Raw genomic sequence first — 15,379 nt, 5'->3', positions numbered from 1 at the left:
CCCTCCATTTACAGCTTCTGGCTAAAATGAGATCTGAGACTAAGATTTATTGGAAGACCAAAGTTGGGGCAGAGATAAGCCTGGGGATGGGAGGAGATTAACCCAGCCTCCTCCCTTATGCTCTCAGAGCCTCAGATAGGGATAAGGACTGGGCCTGTGACTTCATGGGTGTAAAGGACTCACAGAGGAGGAAACTCCTTCCACCAGTGCAGGTCAGCACCTTCTCTGCCACTTATAGTCTTAGTTGCCTAGAACAGAGAAGCTGAGTGATTTGCCTAGAGCCATACCGCCAGTATGGGTCAAAGGCAGTACTTGAATCCAGATCTTTCTGGTTCCTAGGCTCTTGCTCCATCCACTACACCACGCCACCCTCAGAACAGAGGGACTAAATCTGAGACACCAGTGCAGAGCTGGAGGGGCCCAAGTTGGGGAATCCCAGTACCGTGGAGGATCCAGGTCCGAGTAGGGAGTTACCACCTCGAAATGTGGGTGGAACCACAGACGTAGTGAGGATCACAAGATGATGGGGAAGAGCTCAAGCTACAAGGAAATCTTTAAAAAGGAAAGCACTGGGCACAAGCCAGTCAGGAGGGAGAGAGAAGAGGGAGGAGTGGAGCTGGGAAGGGGCATGGCCTAGAGAGAGAACAAGTACCTCAGTGAGAAACATTGAGTGGAAGAGGTCAGGGAGGATGAGAAATTGAAAGTAGTCAGGCCATCTTATCGAATATGGATGAACAGATTGGATGCCTTTCTGAAAGCCCGCTGGATTCATCCCCGGGGGAACCTGTGGGACGATAGAGCTGTGCCTAGAGCCCCAGCCTCTGGCATCCTCCACATGGATAGTGCCCACTTCTTGGGGTGTCCCCTGGGCGAATGCCTTCCTGCCTTCCCTAGGGGATGTGCAGCCTTGTTCCCTCCCCTTCCCGGTCCCCTCTCCTGCTGGCAGTGATTCAGAGCCAGCATGGGGGTGGTTGAGTGGGATGAGGGGAACAGCAATCTGATTTTCCCTTCAGCAGCCTTATATGGCTCCTTTGACTAGACAGAGAATCCTTTCACCATTAACCGATATAAGAATTCCTTCCCTGGGAGAGGGCTGAACCACAGACCATTTCAGTGTGTGTGTGTGTGTGTGTGTGTGTGTGTGTGTGTGTGTGTGTGTGTGTGTGTGTGTGAGAGAGAGAGGTGGGGGTAAGCAATAGAGGGAAAGTTCTAGACCTCTCAAACCCTGCTTTACTCTGTCTACATTGGCAAACTTCTAGAAAGGCTAATCTGCACTAAAAATATAAGGTCACCCAAGAGCTAGATTATTCCTTTGTCATACAGGAAGGGGACACTTTTCCCTATTTCCATCCAAGGAATAGCCCCTCTGGAGTATAACTGAGGATATCATAATTGTGCTACCCCTACCATATAGGTCAAGCCCTACTCCCTTGCCCATTGAAATCCCTTTTTCAAGTAGGGAGGAAAAGAGAATGGGTTGGATTTGTCAGTAGACAATGCAAAGGAGGCAGTACCAATTAGGAAACAGAAGTCCTCTCCTTGAAACAGCCCTGCCTCACCTCCTGAGTAATTGACTCTATGCCTTGGGACATATTAAAGGGGTTGGGTGATCTACCAGCAGTGGGGCATAAGGTTCCTCCCACCCCCGGGCCAGTTGGGCCATAGGACGAGAAGAACTGGGCCTTTTAGGCCCCTGTTCCTTCCTACTCCACTTAGTCCTCCTTGAAAAAGGCTCACAAGGTGGGAAGCTAGGTGGCAGAGTGGATAAAGCACTGGTCCTGGATTCAGGAGGACCTGAATTCAAGTCCAGCCTCAGACACTTGACACTTACTAGCTGTGTGACCCTGGGCAAGTCAGCCTTCATTGCCCCACCAAAAGAAAAGAAAGAAAAGAAAGAAGGAAGGAAGAAAAGGAAATAAAGAAAGAAAGAAAGAAACAAATAAAGAAAGAAAGAAAGAAATAAAGAAAGAAAGAAAGAAAGAAAGAAAGAAAGAAAAGAAAGAAAAAGGCCCACAAGATAGGGTCCTCTTGGCCACTTACCCTGCTGCTTCCTTTCTAACCAGTCACCTCTAGCCCTGACTCTCTCTCCATCTGCAATTGTCAAAGGGCAGTGATGAGGCAGGATGAAATCTCAGTTAACTTTCACCTCTGGCTCAGGTGAAGAGTAGAAAATACCCTCTATGGGGCAGCTAGGTGGCGCAGTGGATAGAGTACCGGCCCTGGAGTCAGGAGGACCTGAGTTTAAATCTGGCCTCAGACACTTAACACTTACTAGCTGTGTGACCCTGGACAAGTCACTTAACCCCAATTGCCCTGCAATAAAAAAGAAAAAGAATATACCCTCTAGTGTAGTCCTTAACTTGTTTATTTTTACACTTGGATACCTGTATTTCAGTACACTTTATTTCTTTTGAAATCTCATCTATTTTCTTTTATGCACTTATAAATAATTCTTTGAGAAGAGGCCCATAGGTTTCACCACACTGCCACTGGGAAGATGCAAAAGACAGCCCCTATGGTAGTCTGGCAAAGCCTATGGGCCCCTTCTCAAAGTAACATTCATCAATGCATAAAAGAAAATATATGAGGTTTCAAAAGAAACCTCGTGGCTTTTCTTTTTTTTTTTTCTTTTTGTTTGTTTGTGGGGCAATGAGGGTTAAGTGACTTGCCCAGGGTTACACGGCTAATAAGTGTCAAGTATCAAGTATTGGAGGTCAGATTTGAACTCAGGTTCTCCTGAATCCTCCCTACCTAGTGCCTTTTCAGAAAGAGCTCTCTAGCCAGGTTCAGGCCTTCTTCAGGTAGAAAGGCCTGGTAGAAATCTGGGGCCCAGACATCCAAGAACCTGCAGAAAGCCCTGGACTTGCAAGTTGGCGTGGAAGAAGGAGTGGCAAGGAGGGAACCCAATTTGCCAACACCCCTTTCCTGAAGCCCCATAAAAGTTTCCCTGATAATAGAAAAGGTGCTAAATCAGCATCCAGCTGGGGCCTCTTTCCAGAAGAAAAACAACACTTGTTTATTGGCACCTTTCAGAGAAAGTCTGGAGGAGCTCCCAGGACTCTGGACTGTGCAATAAGCTTCCTGATAGAAGATGAATGTAATGAAATGGAATCATCTTCATACATGATGTGTCCTCATTTAAGCAGCTCTTGGTGCAGAGGAAGTGGGCTGTCCTGAGCCAGCCACATTTTTGTAGCTGGTGGGGGTAGGAGCTTAGTCAATGGCTGAGGTTGGGATATGGCCTGCAGCTAGAGAGCCACTTCATCTGAGCAGGACTGGCAGAAAATGGGGCCAGTTTCCTCTGAACAAGCTGCCACCAGGCCTTGCTTATCATTCCATCTCTCAAGGCTAACCTGCTATACTCCAAAGTCTACACACTAGACATTCTGCCTAGTCTGGTGTCCCATTCGAAGTGGGGTACTAGGAGAGGGGGAGCAAAGTCTGGTGCTCCAGATTCCCCAGAGAGGAAAGATCCTCCCAACCTTGGGCAAGTTCAATCCATAAGCCCATAGGAGATGCCCCCTTTGGTGAGGTCCAAGATCCTGCCTTTGATGGGAAGTAAGGAGCAGCATTTTGAGAGAAGGCATGACCTCTTACAGTGTACAGCCACCAATAAACCCTAGCCTCCTCTAGTGACCTGCTGTGACTCAGTCACCAAGAAATGTATTCAACTTTCTATGAAGCTAGTTTGAATTTCAGGGTCTCCCACCTCTGCTGGCCAAGTTCCTAAAATGTTTCTTTCTTTTTTTTTTGCTGGACAATGGGGGTAAAGTAACTTGCCCAGGGTCACACAGCTAGTATGTGTCAACTGTCTGAGACCGGATTTGAACTCAGGTCCTCCTGAATCCAGGGCTGGTGCTTTATCCACTGCGCCACCTAGCCACCCCCCCAAGTTCCTAAAATATCATCATTACAGGGTGACATAAATCTTAAAAATTACCCAAAGCTCCAAGTGGGGCCCCACCTTTCTTTCTCTTCTATGAATTTATACCTAGTCTGGACATCCTGCTCCTCTGTGTGTACGTGCATGCATGTGTGCGTGTGCATGCGCATGCGCGCACACACATATATATATACACACACACACTCTCTCTCTCACACACATACACACACACATACTCTCTCTCTCTCTCTCTCTCTCTCTCCCTCCCTCTCTCTCTCTCTCTAACCCCCACCCCCTGCTGATACAGTACACAGGCAAACATCTCAGAACAATTGAAAGTCATAAATTGGGAACCATTAAGGCTATTGGCCAGCAACTGTGCTGGTGACCAATTTCCTGTCTCAGGTAAAAGAGCTGCAAGCTTCCAAACACCTTAGGCTATTTATTAAGGGGAGGGGCAGGAAGCAGAAAGGGCCTTGTAAATACACCCTGAATGCAAGCAGTCAGAGGGAAGCTCAGTCAGTGCCTTGCAGGAAAATTTGAACTTTCTAGATTCAAAACACCTCAGCAAACTCCCCAAGACAGAGAACACATTTAGACTCGCCCTAGAGGTTTTCTGACTGTCGGCCACTGCCTAGCCACCATGCCAATAAACACGGAGGGCGGGAGCAGGACCAGCCTAGAGACACATAGACAGAGTTTTTAGTCAGTCAATCTCAGTCCCTCGATCTCCACGTCTACCCCAGCCCCCACGGGAGCCAGACAGGGCCCATCTTCATGGTGGAGGATCAAGTGGTTTGGGATGCCCTGTCCAGAGCCAACGGTCTTGAAGAAGAGGTGGGAAAATTGAGTCTGATTCCCAGGTCCTTGGGCAATGATTGGGAGAAAGGCCCTCCACCAAGACAGGGAGGGAGATGGAGAAAGATTTTCACCGGGTGTGGTAAGTAAAGGGCACTATTGGGAAATCATCGTTGGCCATAATCTTAGACTCCCCCTTGGTAGGAAGATAGGAGACAGCAGAAGATAGAAGAAGTAATCGACATGTTCCCAGTTGTTGGTATTACTGGGTGGGGAGGCAGAGTTATTCAGATAAATTTACCTCCATCACCACTACCACCCTCAAGCAAATTTCTGTTTGACCTTAAAAAGTGTCAGATAATTTATTTTTAATTTTTTGCATCAGACCTACTTTTTTTTTTACTTTGGATTAGACTAAAGTTCATAGGAGTTTATATCCCTGTAGACAGCCAAGGGAGATGACCCAGAAATATATCAAGAGCTAGGAGAAGCCATCCCAACAGATGGGACTAAATGTTCTCACTAATAGGTCTGAGTAGATAATCCCTCCACAGATAATTGAGAGGCTACCTGGTCCCAAAGAGTACCTTCCATAATGGGAAATGAACCCTCATATAGGCAAGGGGAAAGAGAAAACCCTTGGCCAAGATTGGAACCCATCCCCAAGATAATAGCACAATCAAGGTGTGTATTGTCTAGGTAATTTCTGGCGATTACCCATATGAAATTACCAGTGCGAAGACACTGTGAGGCTTTCAGGAAGAACAGAGATTAATTGCCTTAACCTAATGCTATTGCAGACCCATGAAAAGCCGGGAGATGTGTAATTAACCACTCAATGATTAGAAAACCTAGAGCATTTAATTGGCCCTTTTCCCTCCATTTTAGGTCAGGCAGGACTAGTTTCTCTCTCTCTCTCTCTCTCTCTCTCTCTCTCTCTCTCTCTCCAAACCAAGCCAAGTTGGAAAGAAAAAAAAAAACTGCGGAGGATAACAAATGTTCTCAAATGTGACATTTGGAAAAATGGAAGGAGGGTTCTTTTTTTAAAAAATCTTTTTTATGGATATCTCTGCTTTTGAAACATCACCTCCATTTCTGAATAGCTCCCTCCCCCAGCAAGCCACCTCTTTTTAACAAAGATTTAGAAGAAAAGGAGAAAAAGCAGTTTTTCAAAACCAACCAACAAATAAAACTTTTTGACAATATTTGCAATATTCAAGAGTCCCCCACCTCTGCAAGGAAGAAAGGGAGGAGCATGGAAAGTGAATTTAAAAAAGACCCAGGGGGCAGCTAGGTGGTGCAGTGGATAGAGCACCGGCCCTGGATTCAAGAGGACCTGAGTTCAAATCCCGACCTCAGACACTTAACACTTACTAGCTATGTGACCCTGGGCAAGTCACTTAACCCCCAATTGCCTCACCAAAAAAAGGTCACTTAACCAAGATCCTAAGATATTTATATATGACTGGAGTGTGCAGTAGTTGGGGTTCTCTGTCTTTTACTAGCCCTCAGTCTCCTCTAAGGCACTTTACTGCTGTGCTGCCATTTGTGCACAACCCCATGGCCTGCTCTTCCTCCCCACCCCCAGTGCACCTCTGAAGATCCTGTACCTAGGACACTGTGGTTATTTTAGCACAAAAGTTGGCTGCTCACTAGTTGGGTCAGGGGCCATACTGCTCAGAACTCAGCAAGATGCCCTTTTAAAACACCAATTCATTTCCATCCCAGACAATTTCATTATCTAGTATTTGAGAGACAGCAATCCGGGATGTGACCCAAGTCATTGGGAGCCAGAGAAATGGCAGTGTTTGGCAACATTTATACAAGCTACCTTCTGTAGAGGTGATAGGCTCCCTCTTCAGTCAGCCCTGATCTCAGTCAAAGTGAGTTCCTGAGGGAACTTGTTCCATCTTACATTATTCCCCTTGGCCTTCCCTTAGCTGGAAAATACATCTAGTTGTTCTTTAGTTGTTTTCTATCCTGTCCAACTCTTCATGACGCCATTTGAGATTTCTTATCAGAGATGCTGGAATGGTTTGCCATTTCCTTCTCCAGATCTTTTTACAAATGAGGAAACTGAGGCAAACAGAGTTAAGTGACTTGCCCTGGGTCACACAGCTACTAAGTGTCTGAGGCTGGATTTGAATTCAGGTCTTCCTGACTCCAGGCCTGATGATACTCTATCCACTATACCCCCTAGCCACCTAAACACATTGTAGGGACTAGTTAAATGCTGAACTATCTCATCAGTAAGACCTATGGCCCAGAGAGTACTGACCAACTTGGTGTCATAGAAAGAGGATTGGACTAGGAGTAAAGATTCTATCTTTGTTCCTAGCTCTGCTATTAACAAGTGTAAATAGGCAAGTCATTTTACTTCTGGTTGGTCCCCCAGAGAGTGTGAACAATAGGTTGGAATTATGGTTCCCACCAGATTCAACACTCTGCCTTGGAACAAATTACTTCACTTTCGGGCTTTCAGGTCCCCTTAGGAGAGGCTGTCAGTCACAGTGAAAAGGGGACACTGAGAACTCCTATCCCCCACCATGATCCCTAGGCTTTTATTTATTTTTTTTTTGAAGGGGCAATGAGGGTTAAGTGACTTGCCAGGGTCACACAGCTAGTATGTGTCAAGTGTTTGAGGCTAGATTTGAACTCAGGTCCTCCTGAATCCAGGACCAGTGCTTATCCACTGCACCACCTAGCTGCTCCCAGATACCTAGCCTTTTATTGTTTTTTAATTATTAAAGTATTTTAATATTTTCCAGTTACAGTAGAGATAGTTTCAACATTGGTTTTTATAAGTTTACTAGTTTCAAATTTTTTCCCTCCCCAAGACAGCAAGTAATCTGATATCGGTTATATGTATAATAACATTAAATATATTTCTGCATTAGTCATGTTATAGAATCAGAGCAAAAGAATACTATCAAAGAAGAAAAACAGCACCAAAAACAAAAGAATACTATGGTTCAATCTGCATTTATATTCCACAGTTCTGATACCTAGCCTTTGAAAGGAACTCAGGCAACATCCAAAAGCCAGCATTTGTCCATCCCCCATTCCAGGGGGAGGTTGGGGAATCAAGAAAATGTTTGTCTGTGAAAAGTCAGCCCAGGAATAAACATTTCCTGTGGGTCCCTTAATGGAGCATATAACTGCATGCTTGCAATAATTGAGAATTGACTACTAAAACTTAGTTTTTTACTCACTTACAGGGCAATGGCTCCACCTTAGCCAAACCATTTTCAGGTCAAAGAAAATGAAGAAATCAGGTGTATCAAGGTTTTTTAAGCTTTTTGCCACCTCCCTAGGAATGGAAGGGGGACTGGACTGTCTCTTGACCACTCACTTAGAAGTCAGCTATAGGGGCGGCTAGGTGGCGCAGTGGATAGAGCACCAGCCCTGGAGTCAGGAGTACCTGAGTTCAAATCCGGCCTCAGACACTTAACACTTACTAACTGTGTGACCCTGGGCAAGTCACTTAACCCAATTGCCTCACTAAAAAAAAAAAAAAAAAGAAGTCAGCTATAGGGCTAGAAACTTGCAAAATCAGAGGCTCTCTTCCTCTCTCTCCACAGTTTATAGAGCATTTAGCAAACCTTTATCTTCAACTTAACAGTTATTTATTAAGCCTAGAAGGGTCAAAAAAAAGAACTATAAGATCTGCTCTCAGAGTGTTCATAGTTTAGCTGAGTAGATAAAACAACCACACAGGAAAAATTACTAATAATCCAAGGTAGAGTATAATCAGTGCCAAGTGAATAATACTGTGAATGTTGCAGATGAGGAGAGATTACCAAAGGCCTGAGGCAATGAGAGAAGACTTGGAAAAGAATGGGTCTTGAGCTAAACACTGAAAGATGAATAGGCTGGAATGAAAAGCATAGAAGTCAATCTCAGAGAATGTCATTGAGTGCCACACTGCAGAAGGCCTTGAATGACAAACTGAGTGCAGTCCGTGAGGAACCTGCTCCCTCTCTACTCTGCCTTGTTTCCTGGATGGTTGCCTAAGGCACTCAGGTGCCACATGCCTACCGGTACCTAGGGGATACCAGACACGGGCTTCACTCCCACAGCTCCAAGGTTACACCACACTTTATCCTCCACACTTCTATCCCAGGCAAGCTGCCAGAGAGGTTTATGCCTCAGTGTAAAGAGTGAGTGAGATGTTTTTAAAGTACAGGCTGTTCCTTTCTCCTTTTTAGCTTTCACAGGGAACTACATATCAGAGAACCTGTCATCGTGTAGGCCTAGAAATGAGTGGAGGGGCCCCCTTTGTGACCCAACCACCTGCTCTGGACCTTCACTAGACCCTAAACCTGGACTTGACTTCAGCTGGGAAAACGGACCCTGAGGGATTACAGAGGATGGCTTTATTCCCACCTCCTACTTCTAAGCAGAGGAACACTTTTTGGGAGAGAGTGATTCTCTTTCCATCCTCTGGAAAGAGTGGGAGGGGGGAGGGGCAAGAGCTGATCAGAGTTGGGAAAATGGTCAAGTCCAAAGGGACATCGTGGTGTATTGGGAGTGGTTATGGCTGAGGCTAGCTTAGCCATTCTGATGATTTTCCCCCCGGGGTGAAATCAATTAGCCCCTGCCTGGGAGTGGGAGGGGGGGTCCCTCCAGGAGGCCAGAATAGGATCCCTATGGTGGGTTGAAAATCCAGCCAACTACCTTTGACTTCAAGGTTTTGCATGTCACTTCACCTTGGCAAATCACTTACCCCTCCTTCCAGCTTCAAAAATGCAAAGAAAACAGTGTGCATCCCTAACCCCACCTTAGTCAGTGACCATCCATGAAAGTCTAGACGAGATGTTCAATGTTCTGTAGAAAGGTATTGAGGAACCTACTGAGATAGATTTAAGGATTTGTCAAGAACCTGGGATTTATTCTAACTCTCTATCCACACCCTGTAATGTCTTTAGGTTTGACCATGAGTAAGTCACTAACCCACCTTATATTTTAGTGTCTAGTTTTTCAATGCCAGAATGACTCCCTACCCTAGGTAACACTGAAGGAAGGGATGAAAAGTCAGTGATAGGGGCAGCTAGGTGGCGCAGTGGATAGAGCACCAGCCCTGGAGTCAGGAGTAACCTGAGTTCAAGTGTGACCTCCAGACACTTAACAATTATTAGCTGTGTGACCTGGGCAAGTCACTTACCCCAATTGTCTCACACACAAAAAAGTCAATGGTGACACTCCACCCCCCACCCGCAATTATTGGAGTGGGGGACAACTTGAATGTTTTGTTTTCTTTTGGAAAAAGGATACTGTTAGGTCAGTTTCTCTACCTCCCTTCCCACTCTGGAACAAGTTCTAGAGAACTCCATACTCCTTAGAATATCAAATGGAGCCAAGCTGGTTGAGAAAAATAAATCTGTCCACATCCCCAAACCCTCATGTGATTCATTCCAGAAATGCGTTTTTAAAATTCAGCTACATCACCGTCCCATTGCCTTATCACAGGTGTGTGAAATTGATTGGACAAATGTATGTTGCTAGGGAGTAAACCAGAGAAGCCAGAGTAAGGAAAAAAATAATTAGCAAGTTTGTGTGCCTGACTTCAGTTTTGTCTTCTCTAGATACCCTCCTACCTCCAGTTGCCTTCAAACAAGCACTTTTAGTCTGATCTGACATTAGCATGGAAGCAAATGTTGCTGAGCTTGACTCCCTATATGAAACACAAGCAATGAAATCCCAGAATTTGAGGACTGGAAAGGACCACAGCCACATCCAGGCCAACCCATACACAAAGAAATCCCCATTATAGTGCACCTGACAATGGTTGTCTCTCGGCTACTCGAAGACCTTTCCAGTGGGAGCAGGGAGGAACCCCCACTCCTTGAAATATGCCAATCAACTTTGGGTCTGCTCTAATTGTTAGGATATTTTTCTTGATATTGAGCCAAATTTTGCTGCTTTGCAACTCCCCACCCCCCTCGGCCCCTATTTCTCCTCGCTCTATCTTCTGAAGCCAAACAGAATAAGTGTGGTCCCTCTACCTCCATATGGCAGGCTTTCAAATACTTCAACATTGCTATCCTGTTCCCCACATCTATCTCTTCCCTCTTTTTGAAATTTGGGACAATATTTGCCTTCTCCAATTTCCCACGATCTTGCGACTATCACTCACAGTGACTCGACAATCACATCTGCCAGTTCTTCCGAACCAAGGATGTGGTTCATCTGGTCCAGGGATTTGAATTCATCAAAGGCAGGTAGCATCCCATCTTTTAGACATGTGTCCTAAGAGTATAGTTGTACTGCATAGAATAAAACTTGATCAACTAATTCTTTTTCCAGGGCCTCAGTTTCCTCATCTCTAGAATGAGAGGGTTAGACCATAATGGCCTCTGAGGTCTCTATCCAGGTCTAAAGTCTCTATGGTTCTCTGCATTCCAAAAATATAAACAACATTTTCTAGATTTGACTTCTAAGAGAAAGAAGAAATGAGAGAGCAAGACTAATATCGGAGATTTGTCTCCTATATCTTCTCCACCCCCAGTCCTATTTGTGAAGATCACCAATGTCAGAACCACAATCTGAGCCTGGTAAAAATCTCAAGGACTCTACCCAAATGAGGGAAAAGCTATTTAGCGCTATGTCAAAACCATTAGTAAGACAAAAGAAGCAATGAATGGTCATTGGACTGGAGAGCTTGTTAACAAGGGCTTCAAAGGTTTTCTGCTCGACTCCAAGTCAACAACAAAATTCAATTACCAGAATAGCCCAGGTCCTGAGCATTTCTTGTTGACTGAGACACCACCACCATATGAATGGAAGGGCTAGGACTGACTCTGGTTCCCCACTGTCTTCCAGGGGCAGGCCTAAGAGGATCCAGAGGCACAGTGTAGAGAACCTGGATTTACTGAAGTTCCCACTGGAAAAGGTAAGCGCGCGCGCGCACGTGTGTGTGTGTGTGTGTGTGTGTGTGTGTGTGTGTGTGTGTGTGTGATGGGATGGCTTAAGGAAGGGGAGATCATGACAAGAGAGACACTTCAGAATCACTGGGTTGAGGAGATTAAACATCAGTGGAATGGCTTATTGACCTATCTCATTTATATGAAGTCTGCAATTAGCAGATATCACCATCATTCTACAGGATTAAAGAAGGAAGGTTTCCAGGGAATAGGAAACCGCTGAAGACTCTGCAAAAAGGCTCTCAACCCCTGAAAGCCTAGTGAGGTGTTTACAAAGCAGCAAAATGACCCTTTTTGTTAGTACCACCTCAGCATTAATACTTCTTCCCTTTCAGCTCTGTTTGATAAATGTGGACCCTTTATTGCTCTGAGTTGGGCTGAAGGGGGGTGATGAACAGGGCTACTTAAAAGAAGCCCATCTGTCCCTGTTCTTAACCCTGACACCCAAGGTGTTTCCTCTATTAACAGTATCATTTTTAATTTATTTGGCCCATTGCCCACAAAATGCTCAAAGGTTCCACATTGTCCCATTCTCCCCATCCAACCATCTTGTGAATAGAAGTCCTTGGTAGAAGGTGAAGAGCATTTAGATACATTAGAAGATGGCACCCTTGACCAAAACTGGCCTCTTCTAGTAGCTCTTTTCCTTTCTACTCATTTTTAAGAAAGTCATTAAAAAAATAACAGAAAATCATCTGCCATTTCTTTTTCTCCCTCTTGGGCTATATCTGCAACAATAATAACAAAACTGAAAATTTTAAAAATTCAGTCAGGCTAATTAATTATTTGGTGTTACATAGATCAAAAAGAAAAAACAATCGATTAAATTTTTTTTCATTTATTCAACAAACACTAATTAAATTAAGCACCTACACTATGTGCTAAATTCTGGGTTTTATTTCTGGATTCAGTGTGGTTTGTATATATTCTATAACCCACGCAGAAAAATATCTCCATTTATAGACAAATGCCTGAGGGCCAGACTTACCCAGCCCAAAAGAGGAAACCTATTTAGGGAGATTGGTCACCATTAGTCCCATTAGCTTTGACTTGAGCTAATAGGAAGATCTAGGCCAACCAACTGAGCTTAAGGTCTTCAGTCTTTTCTGTCTTTTCAGAATTACCAGCACATAGTATTTTGTAATGGGTTTGCTGTTTAGCTTTTTCTACTTAATTACTCAGCTCCTGGTGATTTCACATGGGTACTACCATTGCTGATCTTTCAAAGTACATTGCCACCTCATTTGTTTCTAAATACCATTTTTTCTCCACAGTCTGTCTATCCTATCTCCTCACTGTTTTCTATTCTTAACCTTCTTATTTCTGTTGATGACATTACTATCCTTCTGAGTGTCCCAGATTTGTGGCCTTAGAGTTACCATTATCTTCTGCCCCCAATTGAATCAGCTGTTAAGTCTTGTTGATCCTTCCTCCTCAGTAAATCTCACCTCTACACACACACACACACACACACACACACACACACATACAACCATAATTCGCACCCTCCATCTCTATTGTCTGAACTATTACAATAGCTTCTAATGGTTTCCTGAATCCCAGCACAGTGCCTGGCATATACTAAGTGCTTAATAAATGCTTGATGACTAACTGGCTGCATTCCCTCTCTCACCTCCCTAATCCATCCTCCACACAGCTGCCAAGCTAATATTCCTAAGGCATGAGTCTGGTCATGTCCCTACCCTGCTCAAGAAGGTTCATTTGTTCCCCCTCTTACCCTGGGAGCCAATACAGGCTCCTATTTGACTTTTATAGCCCCTCACCAATCTGACTATACACTACCTTCTAGGGCTATTTCATTTTACTCTCTTTCATGTACTCTACATTCAGCCAAATGGTCTACTTTTTTATTCTGAGTATAAAACACTCCATCTCCCCCATGCCTAGAATGCATTCTTTCCCCAGCTTTAGAACCTTGGCCCTATAACCCTAGAGAGTTCATCTCGAGTGCTGCTTCCTATAGGAGGCAATTCCCCCCTTCCCCCCAAATAGTCCTTTACCTGGGGAAATTTTTTTTGTTTATATTTTGTATTAAATTTTCTGTGTACATATTGTTTCATTCCAATAAGAATGTCAGCCTTACTAGCTGTATGACCCTGGAAAGTCACATACCCCTGTTTACCTCAGTTTCATCATCTGTAAAATAAGATGGAGAAGGAAATGGCAAACACTCTGGTATCTTTATCAAGAAAACCCCAAACTAGGATCATGAAGAGTCAGATTGGACTAATCAACTCCACCACCACAACAACCACAAAATTGTTTCCTTCCAATAGAATGTGAGCTCTTTGAGAGTAGACTATTTCTTTGTCTTTTTTTTCTCTTTTCTTTTTTGCCATAGCCCCTAGAGCACATGGAAACAAGAATAGGGACTGCACCTATAATTTATTTCATTGGTATAGGGAGGAAATTTCTTTCAATGCCATTTGGTATCTTCTGTACAACTTAGAGTATTAAAGGGTTGCCTAGGGCACTGCCAGTGGAGTGACTTGCCCAGGGTCACACAGTCAGTATGTGTCAGAGGTGGAACTCAAAACCAGGTCTATTCTCCCCTCCCAATGAGCTCAGTTCCATGATCAATCCTTCTGAAGGACCTTTTATCATATTCCTATTTATTTAATTAGCAAGCTATTAAGAGGTACTAGGAATTAGAGGACACCCTGATCTTTAAGGAGTGGGTCCTCCCAAAAGGTCCTTAAGCTCTCTGTGATAGAATCTTGAATTGGATAGACTGTGAAACTGACCTCAGGGAGCATTTCTGGTGAACTTTACCACCACAACCACCCTGAAAATCCATCCAAAGGAAAGTTGGAGATGCCTGTGTGGCTGACCTTGGACTTCACCTCTGAGCCTATTTCCTCAATTACAAAATGGGGGTAATAAGAACTTCCCTGTCTGTCCCACACAGCTGATATGAGGATCAAATGAGATAACATATATGGAAGCACTGGAAAGTAGGAAATGCCTTCTACAAATACTAGTAGTTCTTATTTCTTAACAAGTAAGCTGCCTAGATCTCAAAACAAAACAAAAAGCCTTGCTCAATATTTTCCAGGACCTTTTTCAACATTCCTTCCTTGTTTTCTTTCCCATGGCAGAATCAGAACGGAGACAGCCACCACATGGTGGAGCTGAAGATGGCAGGCAAGGACTTCTTTTCCCTCTCTGTGAAAAGCCAGAAATACCTTGAGGGTCCCCAGGAGGGGTGCGGCTTACCCTTGGACAGCACCCATGACATCCAAATCCAGATCCCCCAGACGGTAAGATATTTACCGCTTTCCTAAGCCAGTTCCCTCTGGGATCTGACCTGCTCTGAGGGGGGCTTCAGGCTGTCCCTGGTGAGGAGGCATTGAAGCCAATCCATGTGCCAGCCCCCTCATCCCTGCATCAAAGTTTGTATCCTGGTGAACTCAGGGTAAGTCATCCAAAGAAGACAGCTGGAGGGAGAGAAGTAGGATCCTAAAAAGGAGGGATAATCATTGGATCTCAGAGCTAGAAAGGACTTTAGAACTCATCTATTCTAATTCCCTCATTTACAGGGGAGGGAACGGCTGCCTATAAAGGGGAAGTGACTCTCCTATCCACTCAACAAATATTTATCGAATGCCTACAAAGCATAGTAGGGCAGCTAGTTGGAGGAGTGGATAGAATGCTGGGCCTGGAGTCAGGAAGACTCATCTTCCTGAGTTCAAATCTGGCCTCAGATACTTACTAGCAGCTGTGTGACCCTTGGCAAGTCACTTAACCCTGTCAG

At 44.5% G+C, this 15,379-nt stretch overlaps 1 protein-coding gene across 1 annotated transcript in view; it reads left to right on the top strand.

Moving 5' to 3' along the window:
* GPSM1 (G protein signaling modulator 1) overlaps window positions 1-15,379 on the top strand; it is a 139,297-nt gene that overhangs the window by 79,371 nt on the left and 44,547 nt on the right. The window contains 2 exon segments of the mRNA XM_043986814.1: window positions 11,504-11,573; window positions 14,724-14,885. Of these exon segments, the coding sequence (XP_043842749.1) occupies window positions 11,504-11,573; window positions 14,724-14,885 (232 nt within the window).

The sequence above is a fragment of the Dromiciops gliroides genome, chromosome 2 (assembly GCF_019393635.1).
Source record: "Dromiciops gliroides isolate mDroGli1 chromosome 2, mDroGli1.pri, whole genome shotgun sequence".
In the NCBI taxonomy this organism is placed as follows: domain Eukaryota; kingdom Metazoa; phylum Chordata; class Mammalia; order Microbiotheria; family Microbiotheriidae; genus Dromiciops; species Dromiciops gliroides.
This window is presented reverse-complemented; position numbering and strand designations above follow the sequence as displayed.